General features: G+C 34.5%; 1 protein-coding gene across 5 annotated transcripts in view; it reads right to left on the bottom strand.

Annotated features, from left to right (window-relative positions):
• Nucleotides 1–7,950: 7,950 nt before the first annotated feature.
• LOC125678912 (epidermal growth factor receptor-like) overlaps nucleotides 7,951–18,676 on the bottom strand; it is a 57,016-nt gene continuing 46,290 nt past the window's right edge. For all 5 annotated transcript variants that reach the window (XM_048917715.2, XM_056157222.1, XM_048917714.2 and 2 more), the window contains 4 exons: nucleotides 17,240–17,407; nucleotides 15,807–16,017; nucleotides 15,376–15,558; nucleotides 7,951–11,690 (listed from right to left, as the gene is read on the bottom strand). In XM_048917715.2, the coding sequence (XP_048773672.2) occupies nucleotides 11,449–11,690; nucleotides 15,376–15,558; nucleotides 15,807–16,017; nucleotides 17,240–17,407 (804 nt within the window). In that variant the 3' untranslated portion in view covers nucleotides 7,951–11,448. The remainder of the gene's footprint in view (nucleotides 11,691–15,375; nucleotides 15,559–15,806; nucleotides 16,018–17,239; nucleotides 17,408–18,676) is intronic.

Here is an 18,676-nt window from a genome sequence, read left to right as displayed (position 1 = left end):
TTTTTGTGGTCTCATCCGAAAGGACCGACCCATTTAGTCGCCTCTTACGACAAGCAAGGGGTACTGAGGATCTATTCTAACCCAGATCCCCACGGGACGTCGTTATCGAGATCCGCCAATATCACCAGTATATTGAAACATGTAAAGGGTTTTCCAGCAGGGGGTGCCTTTCTTGGGACACTGATTTTGACTACGGATAACTCCATTTACCTGATCAGGATATAGGGTCCTATAACAACCGGTATGAAACACGTCAAACAGCATTTTACCCAATGATAGGTCATATGGGCAAACTAGATTATTATAACGACAATATAATTTGCGAAATGCTGACTTTCAACGAGACTGTTGAAACCCCTGTAACATTAACTTATTTGCCAGTCGCCTGCCGGAAAGGTTTACGGAAGGGCATCTACTGAAGAGGATGGGGTAAAGCTGCAGGTAGACATCAACAAACTGTCAGACTGGTCAGATCAATACGAGCAAGTGCAGCGTCGTGCATCTGGGACATAACAACCCCCGTCATACTTATCATATGAGGGACAACGATGGATAAAACAGAGTACTCAAAGGAACACACATGTGAGAAAGATCTAGGCTTGCAAATTGATCACAAATTACCATTCCATCAACATGTGAGTCAGGCAGTGACTAAAGGCAACAGACCCCTAGGCCTCATCAAACGAATATTTACCAGCAGGGACAAGAACATCATCAAACGCCATTACATTGGTTCGACCTATACTCAAGTATGGGAATGCTCCTCGACTACACCAGTTTGCAGGCGACATAGAGATATGCACTGACATTAAGGATCTATCCTATGAACAGAGACTTGAGAGTATAAAACTGTCGTCATTGCACTATCGGAAGCAGCGTGGAGATATGATCCAAGTGTAAAAGATCCTGACTGGCAGACAACATCAATGAGGACAAGTACCTACCTCTGTCACACTCGACAAGAACTAGGGGTCACTCTCTTTTAAAAGCTAGGGAAGACATTGACAAGGCTCAACTTAAGGAAGCATTCGTTTGGCCCACGAGTCGTTAAAAGCCGGAACTCCCTACGAGATTGGATGATCGAAGCAAAGGACATATAAATGACTTCTAAAGTAAGGTGGACACATTTTGGAAAGGCAGACGCTACACCACTCTCCCCACGCATGCGATGAATACGTTTTCTAGACAAGAGCAGGAGGCACGGGCCTATATATAGAGACGTATCAGGGTATACAATGTCTGACCAAATTCAGAAAGTGTCCCCATGGTTCCCATGTATTTTAAAGGTCCATTTGAAGCTATGGACTAACATGTGGTATTCTACAACTGAAAGTGCATACAAATATATTTCATTTTCTTCTTTATATATATATATATCGGTGGATTCTGAGCATGTCTTCCCGTTCTCTTTGTAATTTCTGCTTCCCTTGTTTATTAGCCTTTTGATTTTACAAAATGTTGACCTCCTAATATTATCACATAGGATCGTTTCAGTTTCAATCCCCCATTTCAGCAACTCCCCAAATATATAGAATTATCTCTAGACTTACTGCATATCAATAATAATTTCTAATAATATATATCTTACCCGTATATTCGTATAATATAGTACCATATAATTTTTCCATTACATGTATTATAAGTACTCGCACCTCAGCAGTTAGAGATAAAATAAGAGGTTAAACGTCTTCCTGCTTTCAACTTTCTCAGACACCAGCTTCTTCAAACGAAGTTTGATGCTAACCAATGGACCGCTTAAAAGTCCATCAGTCAACCCGAAAGACAACATCGATGGGGAAGCAAATTTCGTTTGTATGTGATAACTTTCACAGGGGCCTGAGTTACCACATTTTATTATAATGATTAAACAGTTCAGTTATACAATCTTTTCGTTTCATTTCGTATTAAATTTCGTTTCGTTAGGTTTCATTTCGGTATACTTCGTTTCGTTTCGTCAGGTTTCGTTTTGCATTTTACAGATACCCCTTTCGCAATACATGTATATAAACATGTTGCAAAAGATATTAAGGCCATAAACTTAAGTATGCAGACTAGTATGACTCCATCCCTGGGTCCATGATTTGAACAAATTCAAAGAAGGTGTTGCACGTCTCATGTTAATTTCCCTAAAGGTGTTGCATGAAAGATAGAATTTTTTTTAAGTTATTCATATATGTATATGATAAAACCAATTGGTAGTCCATATTTTGATCTACTTATTTCGACTTTAGAATCTGACTCAAACCAGCTCATTGACTGGTTCAAAATTAACAAGATGCAGGCAAACCCTGATAAATTTCAAGTCTTGGCAGTTGGGAAGAAAACGTTTGAAAAATCTCCGTCTATAAATATGCAAAATTTTGAACTAACTTGTGAAGAAAGTGTTAAATTGCTGGGAATTGAGATTGACTATCAATTAAATGTTGACGCTCATATTAGTACAATCTGCAGGAAGGCATCCCAACAACTGAATATTCTTAAACGTCTAGGCCCATTTTTGAACAGATTAAGCAAACTTACAATTTTTCATACTTTTATTCTTAGTAATTTTAATTTTTGCCCTTTGGCCTGGCATTTTTGTACAGAGAAAAATTCCAAAAAGATAGAAAAAGTGCAGGAAAGAGCGCTTCGCTTTGTATACGATGATCTCAACAGCTCATATGAAAACTTATTGATTAAAGCAAAGGTGTCTTCTTTGCAGATTCGAAGAATGAGAACTATGGCGCTTGAAACTTTTAAGATTTTGAATAAACTGTCGCCCTCATGTCTGCACAATCTTGTACACACAAGAAATTCAAAATACTCTTTTAGATACAATAACATTTTGGACATTCCACAAGTCAGAACATCAAAATATGGCAAGAGATCTTTTAAATTTGCTGCTGCCACACTGTGGAACAGCCTTCCAGACCATTTCAGGACTGAAAATAGCTTCTCTCAATTAATGCAGTCCTGGAGTGGTACTAAATGTTGCTGTTCTGCATGCAGATGATTGCATTTTCTGGTTTGCTCCTTTCAGTTGTAACTGTCTTTAGCTGATAATATTTATTTAAAATAACCATATTTTTAGAAATCATCTAGTTATTTTAAAATTCTAAGTTCTGTGTCTTAATCGTATTTATAAATTTTTACTCAACCATGAAAAATTAATATTTCTCCCTGTTTGTTGTATGTCATACTGCATGTAGATGTTGGTCGTTGGACAGAGAGGCGCTTGCCACCTGATCTCCGGTTAGGATCTATATGAAATACCAGATTGCATGAATCTTAAATATTGCTGCATGTTGTTTTATTATTCTAATGTTGATGTATATGTTTTATATTCGGTAAAAAGCTCTATAGAGCTTATGTTATTTGTGTTTTATACATGCCGAATTGAAATAAAGTTTTCTTATCTTATCTTATATCTTATAACGTATGTCTTGATTTAATAATTTTAAAAACAAGTTTAAAAGACGTGTATTGACAAAATTAGCCAAAATAATTCGAGTTTAAATGAATCAAAAAGCGATTTCTATGATTTTTAGCGTTAAAATAGTGGGGTATCCCCGAATTTCAGAAAAACTGCCTCCGTGAAACAAATTAGATTTAAATTTTGTTTCACGGGGGCATTTTTTTGTAAATTTGAAAAAATCGAAACGACTTCACTGGTATTATTTTCAACTTCACCTGTACGTTAATTTTCCTTAGTAATTTATGGTCTACAGCGTGGTTCAGTGGATAAGGTCGTCGACTCCTATATGTAAAGATGTTTTCTATTTTTTAAAACGACCGGGTTCGACTCCCTCACGAACACATTTTTGTTGTTGTTCATATTACGTTTTCCATCTAGATTTTCTTTTCTTAATTGAAACACGCTTTTGGTGTTTTATAAATGTTTCATGTCAAATCTCTGTTTATTACCATGTGCCGAGTTTTAAATAAGCTTCCAACCTGGACACTGTTTAGTTTGTGAATAGGGCTCTCAACAAACACGCCGAATACAGCATGCAATACCTGTATTTTACAGCGAATTACAAAAGACCGGTTGAGTTTTCAATTGCCTGTTGGATTGATCAATAGACTTTACAATTTGGTCAGCCAAGAATCACATTTGGTCTGAATTTAGGTCACAAAGTTACTCAAGCGTAGATTGCTTTTACAGGTAAATCTGAGTTGATTTCAGTGTCTTTTGCAGCTATTTCCCTAGGATTTTTTTTTCAAAGTGAACATCCATTAAATCAAATTGAATATATTTCTCTCTCAGATATACATTTGATTACTTTAACATGTTTAATTAAATGTGCTCTCTCTCTCTCTCTCTCTCATTTGAAACATTATTTCAAGTGTTTTTAAATCAATAAATTTGGAATAAAATCAAATTTTATTATATTTTTCTTTCAAAAATACTTTTGATTACTTTAAGTAAAGAAAAGGGTGCATTCTCTCTCTCTCTTTCTCTCTCTCTCTCTCAAATACAATTTTTTTATTGATGAAATTGAACTTTACTAAACTCTTATCAATTTCACTTTTAAAAACAATTCATTAGACATCTCACAGTGTCCACATGTACATGTACCATTCGTCTGTTTGTCAATCTATATTTGAGGTCATTCCATTCATATCACACAAAGAAAACTTCCAGAAAACTCTTCTATTGTTACTGTTTCTGACCAATAGAATTCTTGTTATTGTAGCTAACCATTTAAGTTGAGACTTTCTATTCTATTTATAGTTCCATTCATATCACACAAAGAAAACTTCCAGAAAACTCTTCTATTGTTACTGTTTCTGACCAATAGAATTCTTGTTATTATAGCTAACCTTCTATTCTATTTATAGTTTTTAGGGTTGGTTAGTGCACATCAAGCTTTGGGAATTTTACAACACCTATTCAGCTTATAACCATGAAAAAAATAAGATGGAGAGATATTTTAACAGAAATTATTAACTTATACAATTAGAGAAATTCTTTTTCCTGAAATAATCAGTAAAACTGAAGTGTTAAATTATCTTATTTATGGGGTTGTCACTCACACTGAGAAAAAAAAGTTGTCAATTCTTTGCCATACCTGAGTAACTTTGTGACCTAAATTCAGACCAAATGTGATACCTTGCTGACCAAATTGTAAAGTCTGTTGATCAATCCAGCAGGCAATTGAAAACTCAACCGGTCTTTTGTAATTCGCTGTAATAGTCAAGGCTGCTCGTTAGAACTTGTATGTTTTTCTGAATGAAAGTTGTTGACAAAGGCATGGTGCCTTTTACGAAAAACCGTTGTGAACTTTGCAAAGCTTTGGAAGAAAAACTTTTAAGGCCAAACAAGATAAATAACCGTTTAAACAGTTTGAGTTAAAGGTGCATGTACTTCGAATAATGTTAAACTTTATTAATGCGTATTAAACTTCCCATATTTTATTTTGTGGTCAGAGTCATGTACAGTCGCCAGTTGTTGGTTGTAGAAAATAATACATACGAGTATAAGAGCTTTTTGGACTATAGTAGTATGGAATATTAAATATTTGATACACTGATAACATGTAACCGTATACATTGTATCTGATTTTCAGGGGGGGAAAAGAATGTGGCAAATACGCAATGAGTATAAATATGAATGAAGGTCAGTTCTACGTCACGAGTGCTGGCACGAAGCCCCGATTAGGGAAAATTCCCACTTCGGTGCAACACCCTCTTTACACTGACTGAAGATGCGAATTTAGTATTATCTTTTTTGGGCCCCATGGTTCTTGAGGATTTTTTTAAAAATGAGATCCATAAAATTCTCACTATTAATTATATCCTCATGATAGAGGGAGTGACGTTTCCTGTGAATAAGATTGAATCTCCTTCAACCAATTCAAGGAGTCAAAAATGTAAAACGTTTACTACCGACAAACGGACCCAGGACAAAATGTGATCAGAGAAGCTCTACCTACCTAGTCCTTGTTGCACCCGGAGGCACATAAGGCAAGGATTAATTTCTTCCACTGCTCACTGTCTTTTGCCTTCTTCTCTAATTCCCTCCAAGTCAGCAGGCCCATCTCCGTCATCTCGGTCTCAACACTCCGTCTCCAGGTGGTCCTTGAACGACGGCCTCTTGCCTTCTGCAGTCCATCTTAAGGATATCCTGGTGATGTTGTCGGTTGGTTTTCTGATGAGGACATGTCCAATCCATCGCCAACAGTGTTGGCACGCATGTCTGAGGTGTTCGTTCTTTCATGTAGATCTTTGTTCGAGATTCTGGAAGGCCAGATTATCTTCAATATTTTTCTCAAGCAACCATTGTGGAAACTTGAGTTTGTTGGTATCCCTCTCTGTCATCCTCAACATTCCGCACCACACAACAGTATTGACAGAACACAACTGTTATATAGCCTCATCTTGGTATTCCTGATTACACCGATAGACTTCCAGATGCTCTAAAGGTTTCCGAAAGCGCCTTTTGCTTTACTTAGTCTTGTCTTGATGTCTTTTATTTTACCCAAAATTTTGTTTTTCACTTTTAATGATCAAAATCTACTGTCTAATGTGTTTGAAAGATTTCAAATGAAAATTAAGGTTATACACCATCACAGAAGCTCATTTTAGAGAGTTCATTATTTGTTTTGTAAACAAAGATTGCGGTATGCTATTGTTTACGAAATTTTCAAAAGAACTGGATATCGATCTAAGTTTATTATATCTTTCACATTTCAAGCATTTTGGGGGTAAAATGTGTCATCTAAAAGTTAAAATTTATGACTGCAAAATTAAGATGAATTATATTACATAATCACTGTTTCACTTGTTTATTTGTTTACATAAAGAGACTCAGAGTCTTTGTTTATACAACACATACTTAAGGCTAAAATATTGCTTTCATACTTGCATTCAGAAGTTCAAGATTTTGGCTGTCAACATTAAATGAGTTATATTTTTTATGTTTAACATCAAAAATGAAAAATATTTTCATCAAAAATCGTGAACCAGTCCCTTTAAAAAAATTGGGGGGGGGGGGGGGGGGAGAATCGTGAATCAGTCCCTTCACATGCACAGGTCAACATTTTACCAACAGAAACTAGTTTGCATAGGAAATGTGAAAAAGAAACTCCTGTAAAAACCCTTTTAAAATATATAGGGTAGAAATTGATGCAAACTTGTAGCATAGTTTCAAGTTTGTTTAAACTATGACCCCCTAAGCCAGGGTTTTACCATTCTTAATAGTGGCCAAGTTTGAATAAAAACATATAAAATACTTTTCAAAAATCTTATTCAGTAATGTTTTACCTACAAACCATGGTACCAGGGATTAATTATCAGAATTTAAACTTTTGAACAATTAGTGCTCAAACATGTATGCATGAGCAAAGTGACCTAGTTTGGTAGAGTGGTACAATATGTTTTAGCATTACTTCCATTAGTAGAAAATTTGGGCATAGAAGAGATTACAAAACTCTTTTAAATTGTATTACAGTTATTACTTTCCTGAGGCTAAATTTTCAACATTTGGAGTGAAGATTCTCACAATAAACTAGAAAATTCCAGTATGTAAAATTGGTTGCAAGTTCTTTTGTAAAATGCACCCCGCAGTGTGGCCTGTGATGTTCAAATCTGTTATTGTGTTAACTACCTGTCTTCATTTCTATGTTCTCTCCGAGCAAGACTGATCTCTCTAAATGATCATGGAGTAGGATCATGACACCCCCCTCACACTGTATGAAACCTCTATGTCAAGTGGATTGCTCAATGTTTGTTAAAATACAACCATAATAACATAAATATCAGAATAAACAGTATCAGCTTAAGTGCCTAATGTCGGCTCAGTAGACGCACGATACCACTTCCCCATGTATCAACATCAGCACTTCCTAGCGTCCAACATTCACAACAGGTTTAACATGCCTTCGGCGTAACATGTACCCACTGTAAATACACTCATGATGGTAGAATCTATCCTGGTCAGATGATCATAGTGACAAAAAGTAGAACATGAAGTGTTTTTCATTTAATTATATATTTCTCTTAGGATTCACATATATCCTGTATGAAATTACACAAAGCAATTTAATTAACTAATGCAATGATACAAAAAAAATTTGACATGCAGTTCTTCCTGCTATCACTAAAATATTTGATGAACATAAAACAAAAACATTGTCAGCAGAGCAAATTGAGTGGTGGCCTTAACATTATGATAATACTTCAAATAGTCTGCACAGAGAGATGCACATTTATTGTAAATATATTGCAGTAACAATGTGGTCTGGATACTAACATGAACTTTCAACAGTAAATCTCCATTTCGATGAGAAGAGTATGTTCTTCAGCACAGAAAAAGTAAATGGTAGGTTACAAATGAAACAAAGTTTGTCTAAAGATAGCTTTGTATTAACCCCCAGTGTAACTGACTTAATATCATGTTACAAGTATTCTAGAAGTTCAAGCATTTTAAAAATACACAGCCAGGCTTTGAAAATATTCATCAACATTTTTCTATCAAAGATCTACAATAAGTTTATCAAAAACTCAAGGATTTTTTTCTTAATTTGAAATGAGAATATGCAATTTTCAAGATCTGAGCTCTTTAGTGTCAGAGGTGCATTTAATGGAGCTTTAGACACCAATGTAGGACAGACTACCCCTACAAAAGTGACAAAGATGATAAAAGAATCTGAAAAGCAGTAACAATGTGGTCAGTATACTAAGACTCAAGAAAAGTTTTACTATTAAACATGAAAACAAAAATTATACTATTTTTGCAAGAAATACTCTAGTCATATTAAATATGAGCAACGCAAAATATAACTAAGCATTTCTTATGTTTCTCTACTTACTGACTTCTGACTTCTGGTTTTGTGTATCGACCACATTCAAGTAACTAAATAGCAATGAGAAATTATTGTATACATCTACACAAGCAGTGATAGACATATTTCAAATCCTTTTTGCTTACAAATTTGTTTGCACCTCACTGAGTATAAAAAAATCACTTAAGGGAAAAATCTCAGATGCATATTGAAACTTGCATGTGGTATTGCCAGTCCTTACAAATTAATTCAGCATAGAAATTTATCAAAAGTATCATGTTCTAAAAAATAAACATATATAAAAAAAACATCAGTGATTTTAAGTAAAATCAATTGCTTAAGTAGATATTTGGTAATTACTAAAAACTAAATAATAAAAATGAAATCATAAAAATGATATGAATTTTACTAATCACGATTTGGTAAATAACAATGTAATCATAACATAATGAAAATGTTGCACATGAACAATGGAAAATACAGAGAAAACTGAAAAAAAATTCCCAACCTAACCATTCTGAAATAAAATAAAAAATAGATGTAAAATTCAATAACTTGTCCTTAAAGATCTTGAAGCTGTTCAATAGGTGTATTGTGTTGTTCAATGATATCTACGGTGTTTATGTTTTTATAATTATGAAGGCATATTTTAATAAGTTAACATTACAACTGCCGAACTGCACCAGTATACTGATATGCCAGCAGTGTTTTAAATAATCGATAACAGAGATCAATCTATCCAAATAAATATACAAAACATAAATAGAGAGTAAATGAAACAGAACACTTCAAAACATGCTACAGCCTTAACTATTAATAATGAATTGATTACAACAGCATCATTAGTGCATCATTGTATGCAAATAATTTCAGTCATCCATTTCACCACTTCTAGAATAGGAAATATACGGCAAAGAGCTCAATGTAATTTTAGAAAAAAACCGCTAAAATCCGAACATAAAAAAAATCTCCCCAGAGAAAATTGAAATAAAACTTCTTGCAAAATATTACTCCCTGTCTGGGTCAAATACATCCAAAATAAAAAATATCCTATGTACATATTTCATACTGCAAATACAGTCTTCGGATTTGCAAAGTTATCCAAATTGTAGTCAGTTATAATTCATTATCTTAATTATTACATTAATTCATGAGTTCCAGTGAGAGCCTGATACAGTCAATGTATTTAAATGTACACTGCAGTAAACTCATTTCATTAATTAATTGATCTGTACTGGCAATTATACCCATTTTAAGACTCAAAGTCATTCTTTAAATTACATACGGCATAATCTATTTGTAACATTTGAACAATTCTTTCAGAATTCTGACAGAACAATGAAATGAACACGAAGAAATGTAATGGGAGGCATGTGCTGCATCATAAACAATGAAAGTGACTAGATAGTACAGCACGATGGAAATTCTACAAAATGAACAAAGATATTTCTACTTTCTAAATGACTTGATGGGAAGCGTTCTGATTACATCTATTGGTATGGTGTTAACTGAGTATTCGGTCACGTCTGCAAAGTGTTGTAGACTGTAGATATGGTAATTGGAAGGCCTTGGTATCCCATAAGCAGTTTGAAAAATTTGGTATCTTTCACAGATAAAAATGATATGAGCAATCTATTTGTAGTATAATTATGAGTGAAAACTGAGTATGTATTGGAAATGATCGTCTATTAGAAGTCTTGAAATGGTTAAACTTATCTACTCGCTTTTCATTGTAAAGCTATTCAGTGTTATGAATGTTTGAATGAAAATTCAGCATCTGTTATGCTTGGTAAAAATAAAATCATGTATTTCCTACATTTATGAATTGCTTGAATCTTCATTGATTAATCTTATATAAAATTACATTCCTTTGACTAACACCCAAACTCATTCAGATCAAAGACTTAAACTGAAAATCAACCTTTCTGTGTTGTTTTAAAATCACAAATTTTGTGATAACTAGAACTGCTAAATTGCTAAGTGTTTGTTTGCCCTACGGTTGTTGAGGAAAAACAGAAAAAAACAAACTACATCTTCACATCAAATGATACAAACATGATGTATATTAACAGTCACAAAAGTTAACAGAGATATAAACATATATAAAGATCCTGTGCAATAATTTGATATTAAAGCTTGACGGAAGCTGTATATAACAAAACAACAAAATATCCAACAAAAAACAAATATAGCAACATGTCCTGCCTTCATCTGCATAGATAACAACTGACAAATGTCAGCAACCGTCACAAATTCCTGTCAACACAGTTTTGTAGTCTGGCACAATAATAATGGATTTCTTTGGTTCTCCATCACCATCATCTTTTTCTTTAGTACCTCCAAGTAGTAGCAGGATTTCCTGTCTCATTCAATATGCTGTACACTATGCAGTCTAAATCAATTTGCACTATGAAGCAGCATTCCCTTGTCTACTGGGTGGTAGAATTTGAGCGTTTGATCTGTGAAAGAATTTGTTCACAAAGAACTTTCCAAATCTCTCTGACCTTCAGCCAAGTCTAAATCACAACAGTGTTCCTGTGTAATGAATTATGATGGGTCAGTTAGTTGTAGACTTGGGATTTTCTCCATCACAAAACACAACCATCACACTGGTTAATATAAATATATGGCAGTTTAAAGCTGGACTTTCAACTATGGCAACCATATAGGTGCAGAGGGAACACTAAACAGTCGTTTCTGGTTTCCATTCCTCACTGAGCACCAGAGGTTCATGTTCGTTATTTTCACCATTAATAGCAGAAATGTCGTTATAGTAACCTTTATTAACTAACTGCTTTTTTGGCACATTTAAATTAGGTTCATCAAAATATTCTGGGTTTTGAAAGTTCAGACCCGGTTGGCCATGACCGTTGTGGTCCAAATGGTCGTCCAGAAAGACTGAACCTGAACTGTCATTTAGGTAATCTGAAAAGAGAAATCACAATAAAAAAAAAATGTTCACATGCAATAATAATTATTTGGAAAGCAAACATTCATAACCTGCAAAACTCCACTATGGGTCCTATAATCTTCTCATTTGTCCTATAAGAGATACCGCTCTAATAGTTTGCAGCAGGTCCAGACAAAGAGAGATAACTCTGATATGCCAGACGATCTAATAATTGTCTCTCTAGTCATCAGTCCCCTCTTTTATGATAATATCAAGTAATAAAATTAAAGCTGAAATAGGTAATCTTGTCTACATAACTGTAAAAATAATTATCTTTGCATAAATAATAAAATTTAAAACACTCCTGTTCATCAGTTTTCTACTCGAAATTGTCTGTATATTACCAGTATACAAGTATTAAAAGTTTTCCAATACAAAAATCATCCATATCAAAAAATTGTGTAAATCCAAAAAATCACCATAAAGATGGATGCATTGAGATATTATATCTTCTATGCAACAACTATATATACATTTTTTTCAGGAACAGAACAGTGGGTGTCATAGTTCTTGTTTTTGTGTCAAAGTCATTTCAAGATCACTCTTTTTATACCACATAATCTTGAAATTCTATCAGAGCAGATATAAATTGTATATATACTTATGATTCGTTTCACACTTTGTTTTAATTTGCAGCATAATGATTATGTACATGTATGCTCATATTTCTGTTTGTTTTAATTTGCAGCATAATGATTATGTACATGTATGCTCATATTTCTGTTTGTTTTAATTTGCAGCATAATGATTATGTACATGTATGCTCATATTTCTGTTTGTTTTAATTTGTAGCATAATGATTATGTACATGTATGCTCATATTTCTGTTTGTTTGCTACTTAATCTATACTTCTGTCACACTTAGATGTTTTGAAAGTTTTTATGTCATAACATTGCTGTAATAACATACTTATTGACACAAAATATAGTATGAGTATCAAATTATATATGAAAGAGAGAATGATTTCCTCAGGAAAATATGAAGAAGAGGGCGATTAAAATGGCCCTTAGTCGGTCGCAAGTTCAAGATATCATTCAAATGTACTAAGTCCTGTTACTTTTGTCAGCAGTCTTCACGAAAACTCAGTGGTCCGAAGACCGAGGCCAGTGAATTTTAGGGTCGGGTCAGTGAAATTAAAAAAATCAGGAAGTCCGATGGGCTTGTAGACTTTTTGTAAGTCACATTGAATATAATGTTGGATTTAGATATTCAAAACGTCTTATTTACTTAAATTACCATCAAAATGAATATAAATCAATAAATAGCGCATAAAGTAAGTGTTTTGACATCGTGGTTTGTTTATTTCTTTAAAGTTGAGAATGATAACTATGTCTATAATTGTAATTGTCAAGATAACTTGTACGTTGATCACGTGAATATTCAACGAACAACTTATTGAAACAACAAAAATGGCCGCGTTCTGTATCGTACTGCGCACTGGTAACTGCTGTTTTATTGCATTGTCAAATTAAAATGAACTTCGTCAATTGCAGTTATCTCTGATTTTATGCAATTTCTATAGTTTATAGAATTAATCAATCGTTTACATTTGATGTTGGTAGAGAAGGCTACTTCCTAAGGTGCACTTAGGCTGTTTTCATGTTTGTGAAAAATACGTGAATTTGTAGTCTTGTTGTTTGCGGGTGAAGAGAGAGAGAAAATACCATGTACAGTGTTGTTTTTCTGGTATCGACAGAAAGGATGTCTTAGGGTGGATATGAATATGAGTAATACACATACTTTCAGTAAATTGATTGTACAGTTTTACAATGCATTCCATAAATGTATGTGATAAACATGTACTATGGAAATTTTGGGGGCCAGTAAATTTCACTGTGGGCCAGTAAATTCAGACAGTTCACTGGTCCAACTGGCCAGTAAGTTTTAAATGTTTTCGTGAAGACTGTGTCAGTATGACTTTTCCCAATAGTTTTGAAAACCTTTCCTTCCTTGTACTAGAGACAAAAGTAAGTACTTTCAAATCAGGGGAAAAAGTGTTATTTCAATATGCTGTTTTTCTTCACTGAAAAAAAACCAGTCCCCTATATTTATGTTCTCCACACCCACTTCAGTGTTCACTGTAAGAAAAGACCCACTTCAACATTCATTGTACGAGGATGTTCGATATGTAGTGTGTATTGTACGATATCTCAAAAGCATTCGACTTAAATAGTGAAATGAACATTACATCCCATCAAAGTATTCTCTGTGGTTTGAAATACATAATTTCAATCTCTGAATCCATTTCTGAAATGCGTCACGGTACGCTGATTTAGGTAGACCTCTGAGGCACTGACTGATGGCTGAGCCAAGGGTTTGTCGGGACTTGTAACGACAACCAGATAAGAACTTTTTAAGTTTTGGAAAAAGTCGCATGGAGCTAGATCTGGAGAGTATGGTGGGTGTAGCAAGATGGTAACCTTCTCCAACTTCAAAAATTGCTTCAGAAGCTCAGATGTATGTGATGGAGCATTATCATGAAGTAGACGAACATGCTTAAATCCCGACACAAGGCGTCGATTATGATAATATTTCTTGAGCTTTTTTAGTATAACATCTCAGTAATACCAATCTGTACACGTTTGCCCTTTGGCACCGGAATTTGTACGGCTATACCATCACATGAGAAGTATATGCAATAAAGAACCTTCTTTGTGCTTATGGTTCTTTTGGCAACTACATGCCCCCTACCGTGTTTAGTTAGCCATACTTTGTTTCCAATTTTTCTTACTGGTTCGAAATAGTAAACCCATTTTTTGTCACCAGTGACAATGTTTACAAATTGTCTTTGGGAAACATTTTGAGCATTTTGCTTAGCGGTTTGTACTCATACCCGTTTTTGGTCATCTGTCAATATATGCGGTATCCATCTGGCAGAAATCTTTTGTACTTTCAAAATACACTTCAAAATGAAATGCACCTGCAATAGTGATATGCCAACAGCTTTGGTAATATTACGAATCGTGTATCTGCCATCACTTTCAATTATTTCCATGACTTCTGAGAGATTTGCTTTGCCTGTTACAGCCACAGGTCAGACAGATTTTGCTGCATCTTTGATGGATTCTGTGCCAATCAGAAATTTCTTTCTCCACCTAGGAACTGTCTCATAAGATGCCTTATCAGACCCATAAACTTCCCCCGATGCAGCAAAAATCTGCATTACAGAATGACCGAGTTTTGTGCAAACTTTTATATAAGCTCTAATTTCTTCAATATTCTGAACCTGTTTCCCAACCATTTTTACAACAGTGGTCAACGACTGGCTCTATTGAAATGACTCCAAGTTTAAAACTATGTGGAGCTGAAGGCTCATGTTTTTATCGTTGGAAAGGTATTGAATAGAGCTATTTAAGAGTATCATCATCCACGAAATCGTGCAAAGCGTTATTGTGCTGTGGTACAATACACATTACATATCGAATAGCCCTCGTAAGAAAAGACCCACTTCAGCATTCATTGTAAGAAAAGACCCACTTCAGTGTTCATTGAAAGAACAGAGTAATGTAGCTTCATGACCTACAATGTTCATATCTGGAAAAATTACAGCACATCTAATTTGTCTGAATGATGACAAGAACCCATCCTAAAAGCAATGAATCCATTTAGTCCTTAAATGTAAAGGGACAATCTGGTTGAGTAGCATCGACTCTCCTTACCTTGCCCATCTATTAAATCAGCATATGCCCGAGGTTTGGAAGACTTTGGCTGAAGATAGTCATCTTCATCCAATGGTAACTGCATCTTGAAATCAGGAGAATGCTTCAGGTAGTGATTGGGGATGTTTGGTCTGCCCACAGAGCCATTCCTAAGAGGTCTTTTATGACCAGAATCTATTTCATCTGCAAAAGTAAAACAGGAATACCCATCAATGATGATCAATATGGTCATATACTTGTGTAAGACAACAATAAACTATAAATTAACTCATTTCTAAAAACATCTTAGCTTCGAAATCATTTCAAAATACCGTTCTCACGAGAGATTTACCCGAGTAAATCCTTGCATGGTCAACTTCCATAGTAACCCAGTTTAGAGCTTTATCTTTAGTTTATCATTGTAACAGTGACACTCATCAAGAATAAAATACCTGTATGAAGAACTTTCACTGGGTCAGAACTATAGCGAGAATTGACACTGTCACCACGATTCCTGGATGGGTCCTGTGCCCGCTGGTCTCGAGCTTTCGCTGCAGATTCCAGGTGACCATAACGTTTTTCCCTACGAGCAGGTGGTCGAAGTTCTTTAAGTGGGATACTTTGTTCAGTTGGTAAGGATGCATCATATGGCAGTAATGGAGTCTAAATAATTTTCAAAAGTAAACATGTTATTTTTACTTCATTATAATGACCCATAAGAAGCATTTTAACAAGCGGCCCAAGGGCCACATCGCTCACCTAAGTCACCTTACCTTGGTCCATATTTAAAGATTTTCCTTATATATTCGCATGCAAAACTTTGATCCCTATTGTGGCCCCAACCTATTTCCGGGGGCCATGATTTTTACAACCTTGAATCTGTTGGGGAAACTTTCATGTAAATGTAAAATTCTTTGGCTGAATGGTTCTTGAGAAGAAGACTTTTAAAGATTTTCCTTATATATCTGTGTGTAAAACGCCAAGTTTGGTTGAAATTGGCCCAGTGCTTCTGGAAAAGAAGATTTTAAAAGTTGTTAATGTATTTTCACTATTTCGCTATTATCTCCCCTTGGAAAAGGGTGTGACCCTTCATTTGAACAAACTTGAATCCCTGTGGCCCAAAGATGCTTTGTGCCAAGTTTGGTTGAAATTGGCCCAGTGGTTCTGGAGAAGAAGTCGAAAATGTGAGAGTTTACAGACAGACGGACAAAGGGTGATCAGAAAAGCTCACTTGAGCTTTCAGTTCAGGTGAGCTAAAAAGGATTTTCTGTAATAGACAGAGGCCAACAGTATACAAGTCTTGACACAAAAGTTTTCAATATATGACCAATAGCCCCACCCTGGTGTCATGCATTTCACTTTTTAAATATGGCTAATTGTTCATTATTAATCATGCCATCACTTTGACTGCTTGGTGTCCTGAAGTAAAGAATATTTTTTCAAAATATGATGTATTTTCAATATATGACCAACTTAGCTCCACCCTGGTGCATAAACCCTGATTCCAAGGGTCATGAATTTCACATTTTTGGTAAAGGGTTCATTGATTACTATATTCATGTTAATAGCCTGTCTGATTGATGTCCAAGACTAAAGAAAAAGAATTTTGAAGATTATGTTAATTTTAATGGTTTTGGTCACACCCATTAGGCGCCAGGGAGGCAAGGTCCACGGAATTCACAAATTTTCCCCTTCACTCATAAATGTTATGTACAAAAATTGGTTAAAATTGATTCATTCATTCCATAGAAGAAGCTGGAAATGTTCACAGCTGACGTACAACAACAGACAAAAACAGATAGCAATAGGTTACCTGAGTTACTCCGGTGACCTAATAAAATAGTATAGAAGAGATCTGAACAAAGAAATATGAGATGGATCTAACCTTTGATGAGACAGGTGTGGTGGGTATCTCCACAGATGCCCTGGGTGTGGGCTGTAGATAGTCATCTGCTTCGATCACCTCCTCTGGTCCATCAACTGCCACACTGAGACTGCGAGCCAAGTCGTTCTTGTCATAGGAATGACTAGGCAGACGCATCAACTTGTCACCCTGAAAAAAAAAACCAAATTCAAAAATAAGTAATTTAGTAGCAAGTTGTATTTCATTAAATTCTGAAACAGAAGATTTTTTCATAAAATCTTTACCAAAACAATATACAATTTAGAAGAAATGCTTGTATAAAATAAAAGGAGCCAAAAATCAATAAACATACCTGTAGACTAATAATAAAGATTTCTAAAATCACTATCTTAAAGCCGGCTACAAAATGCAATCTTTATTTCTTAATTCTTTTTAAAACACTTGCCATGCAATGTAAACTACAACAAACAATCATTCTTGTCTTTAAAAAAAACACAACAAAAAAGTACACACTACATTCTTCTATACATGCAAAAAAAAAATCTACAATTAATTGATGGCATCACAATAGAATATGTATGTAAGAAATTGTACAAATTTATCATTGGCCTTCAAAGTTCAAAACTAAAAATAGAAAAAATATCCAAGCAATAAAAGGGTTGAAGAAAAACTCTGATGTTTATGTACCATAGATAAGAAACTAGATCAGTAGACAAACTGTCTTCTATACATACAAGTATTATCAAATCTCACGAGTGGATAAATACCTAAATTTCCACAATATATCAAAATGTCAACACTTCTCTGCTATAAATCAGACCTAATTTCAATTCATAAATCAAATTCCTGTCTCTCATTTGATTTTTTTTTACCTAGATAAAAACAAGTTCTTATGAAACAAAATATTAGTCTGTAGATGAGGAAAACTGATAATGGCAATGTTACATGTTTTTTGAGCAGACACGGGAAAATATTACATGAGCTTTAACTCTCAAATCATAAACAGTTATTACGAGAGATTTATTTTCCAGAAAACGCTTGCTCTGTTGTCAGCAAAAGACAATGAATTTCACTTTTTCTTCAATAAGTGATGTTAAATTTGAATGAAACTTGCAGAGGAAGTTGTTCTGATCTTATCATTGTTTAGTGAAACATCGAAGCCCTATTTCAACAATGTAAAAATATCTACAAGCACATGATTCAATAACTGACACTGCCTTACCTTGTACTGTTAATGTGCCAATAGAAAGCAGAGGAAATACAAATGAAATATCAGATTCTTAATGTTCAAACAATAAAATAAATCATTCCTGCCATTAAAAAAAAAAACATGCTTAAAATAATCTGCAGTGGTTCCTTTCTTTCTTTCTTTTTTGTTGGTTGCTGTGGTACATGCTGCAAACTACAATAATTCTGACAGCTGAATCCATCTTCACTGTGTTAGGTAAAAGGAGCATT

The sequence above is a fragment of the Ostrea edulis genome, chromosome 2 (assembly GCF_947568905.1).
Source record: "Ostrea edulis chromosome 2, xbOstEdul1.1, whole genome shotgun sequence".
Classification (NCBI taxonomy): domain Eukaryota; kingdom Metazoa; phylum Mollusca; class Bivalvia; order Ostreida; family Ostreidae; genus Ostrea; species Ostrea edulis.
This window is presented reverse-complemented; position numbering and strand designations above follow the sequence as displayed.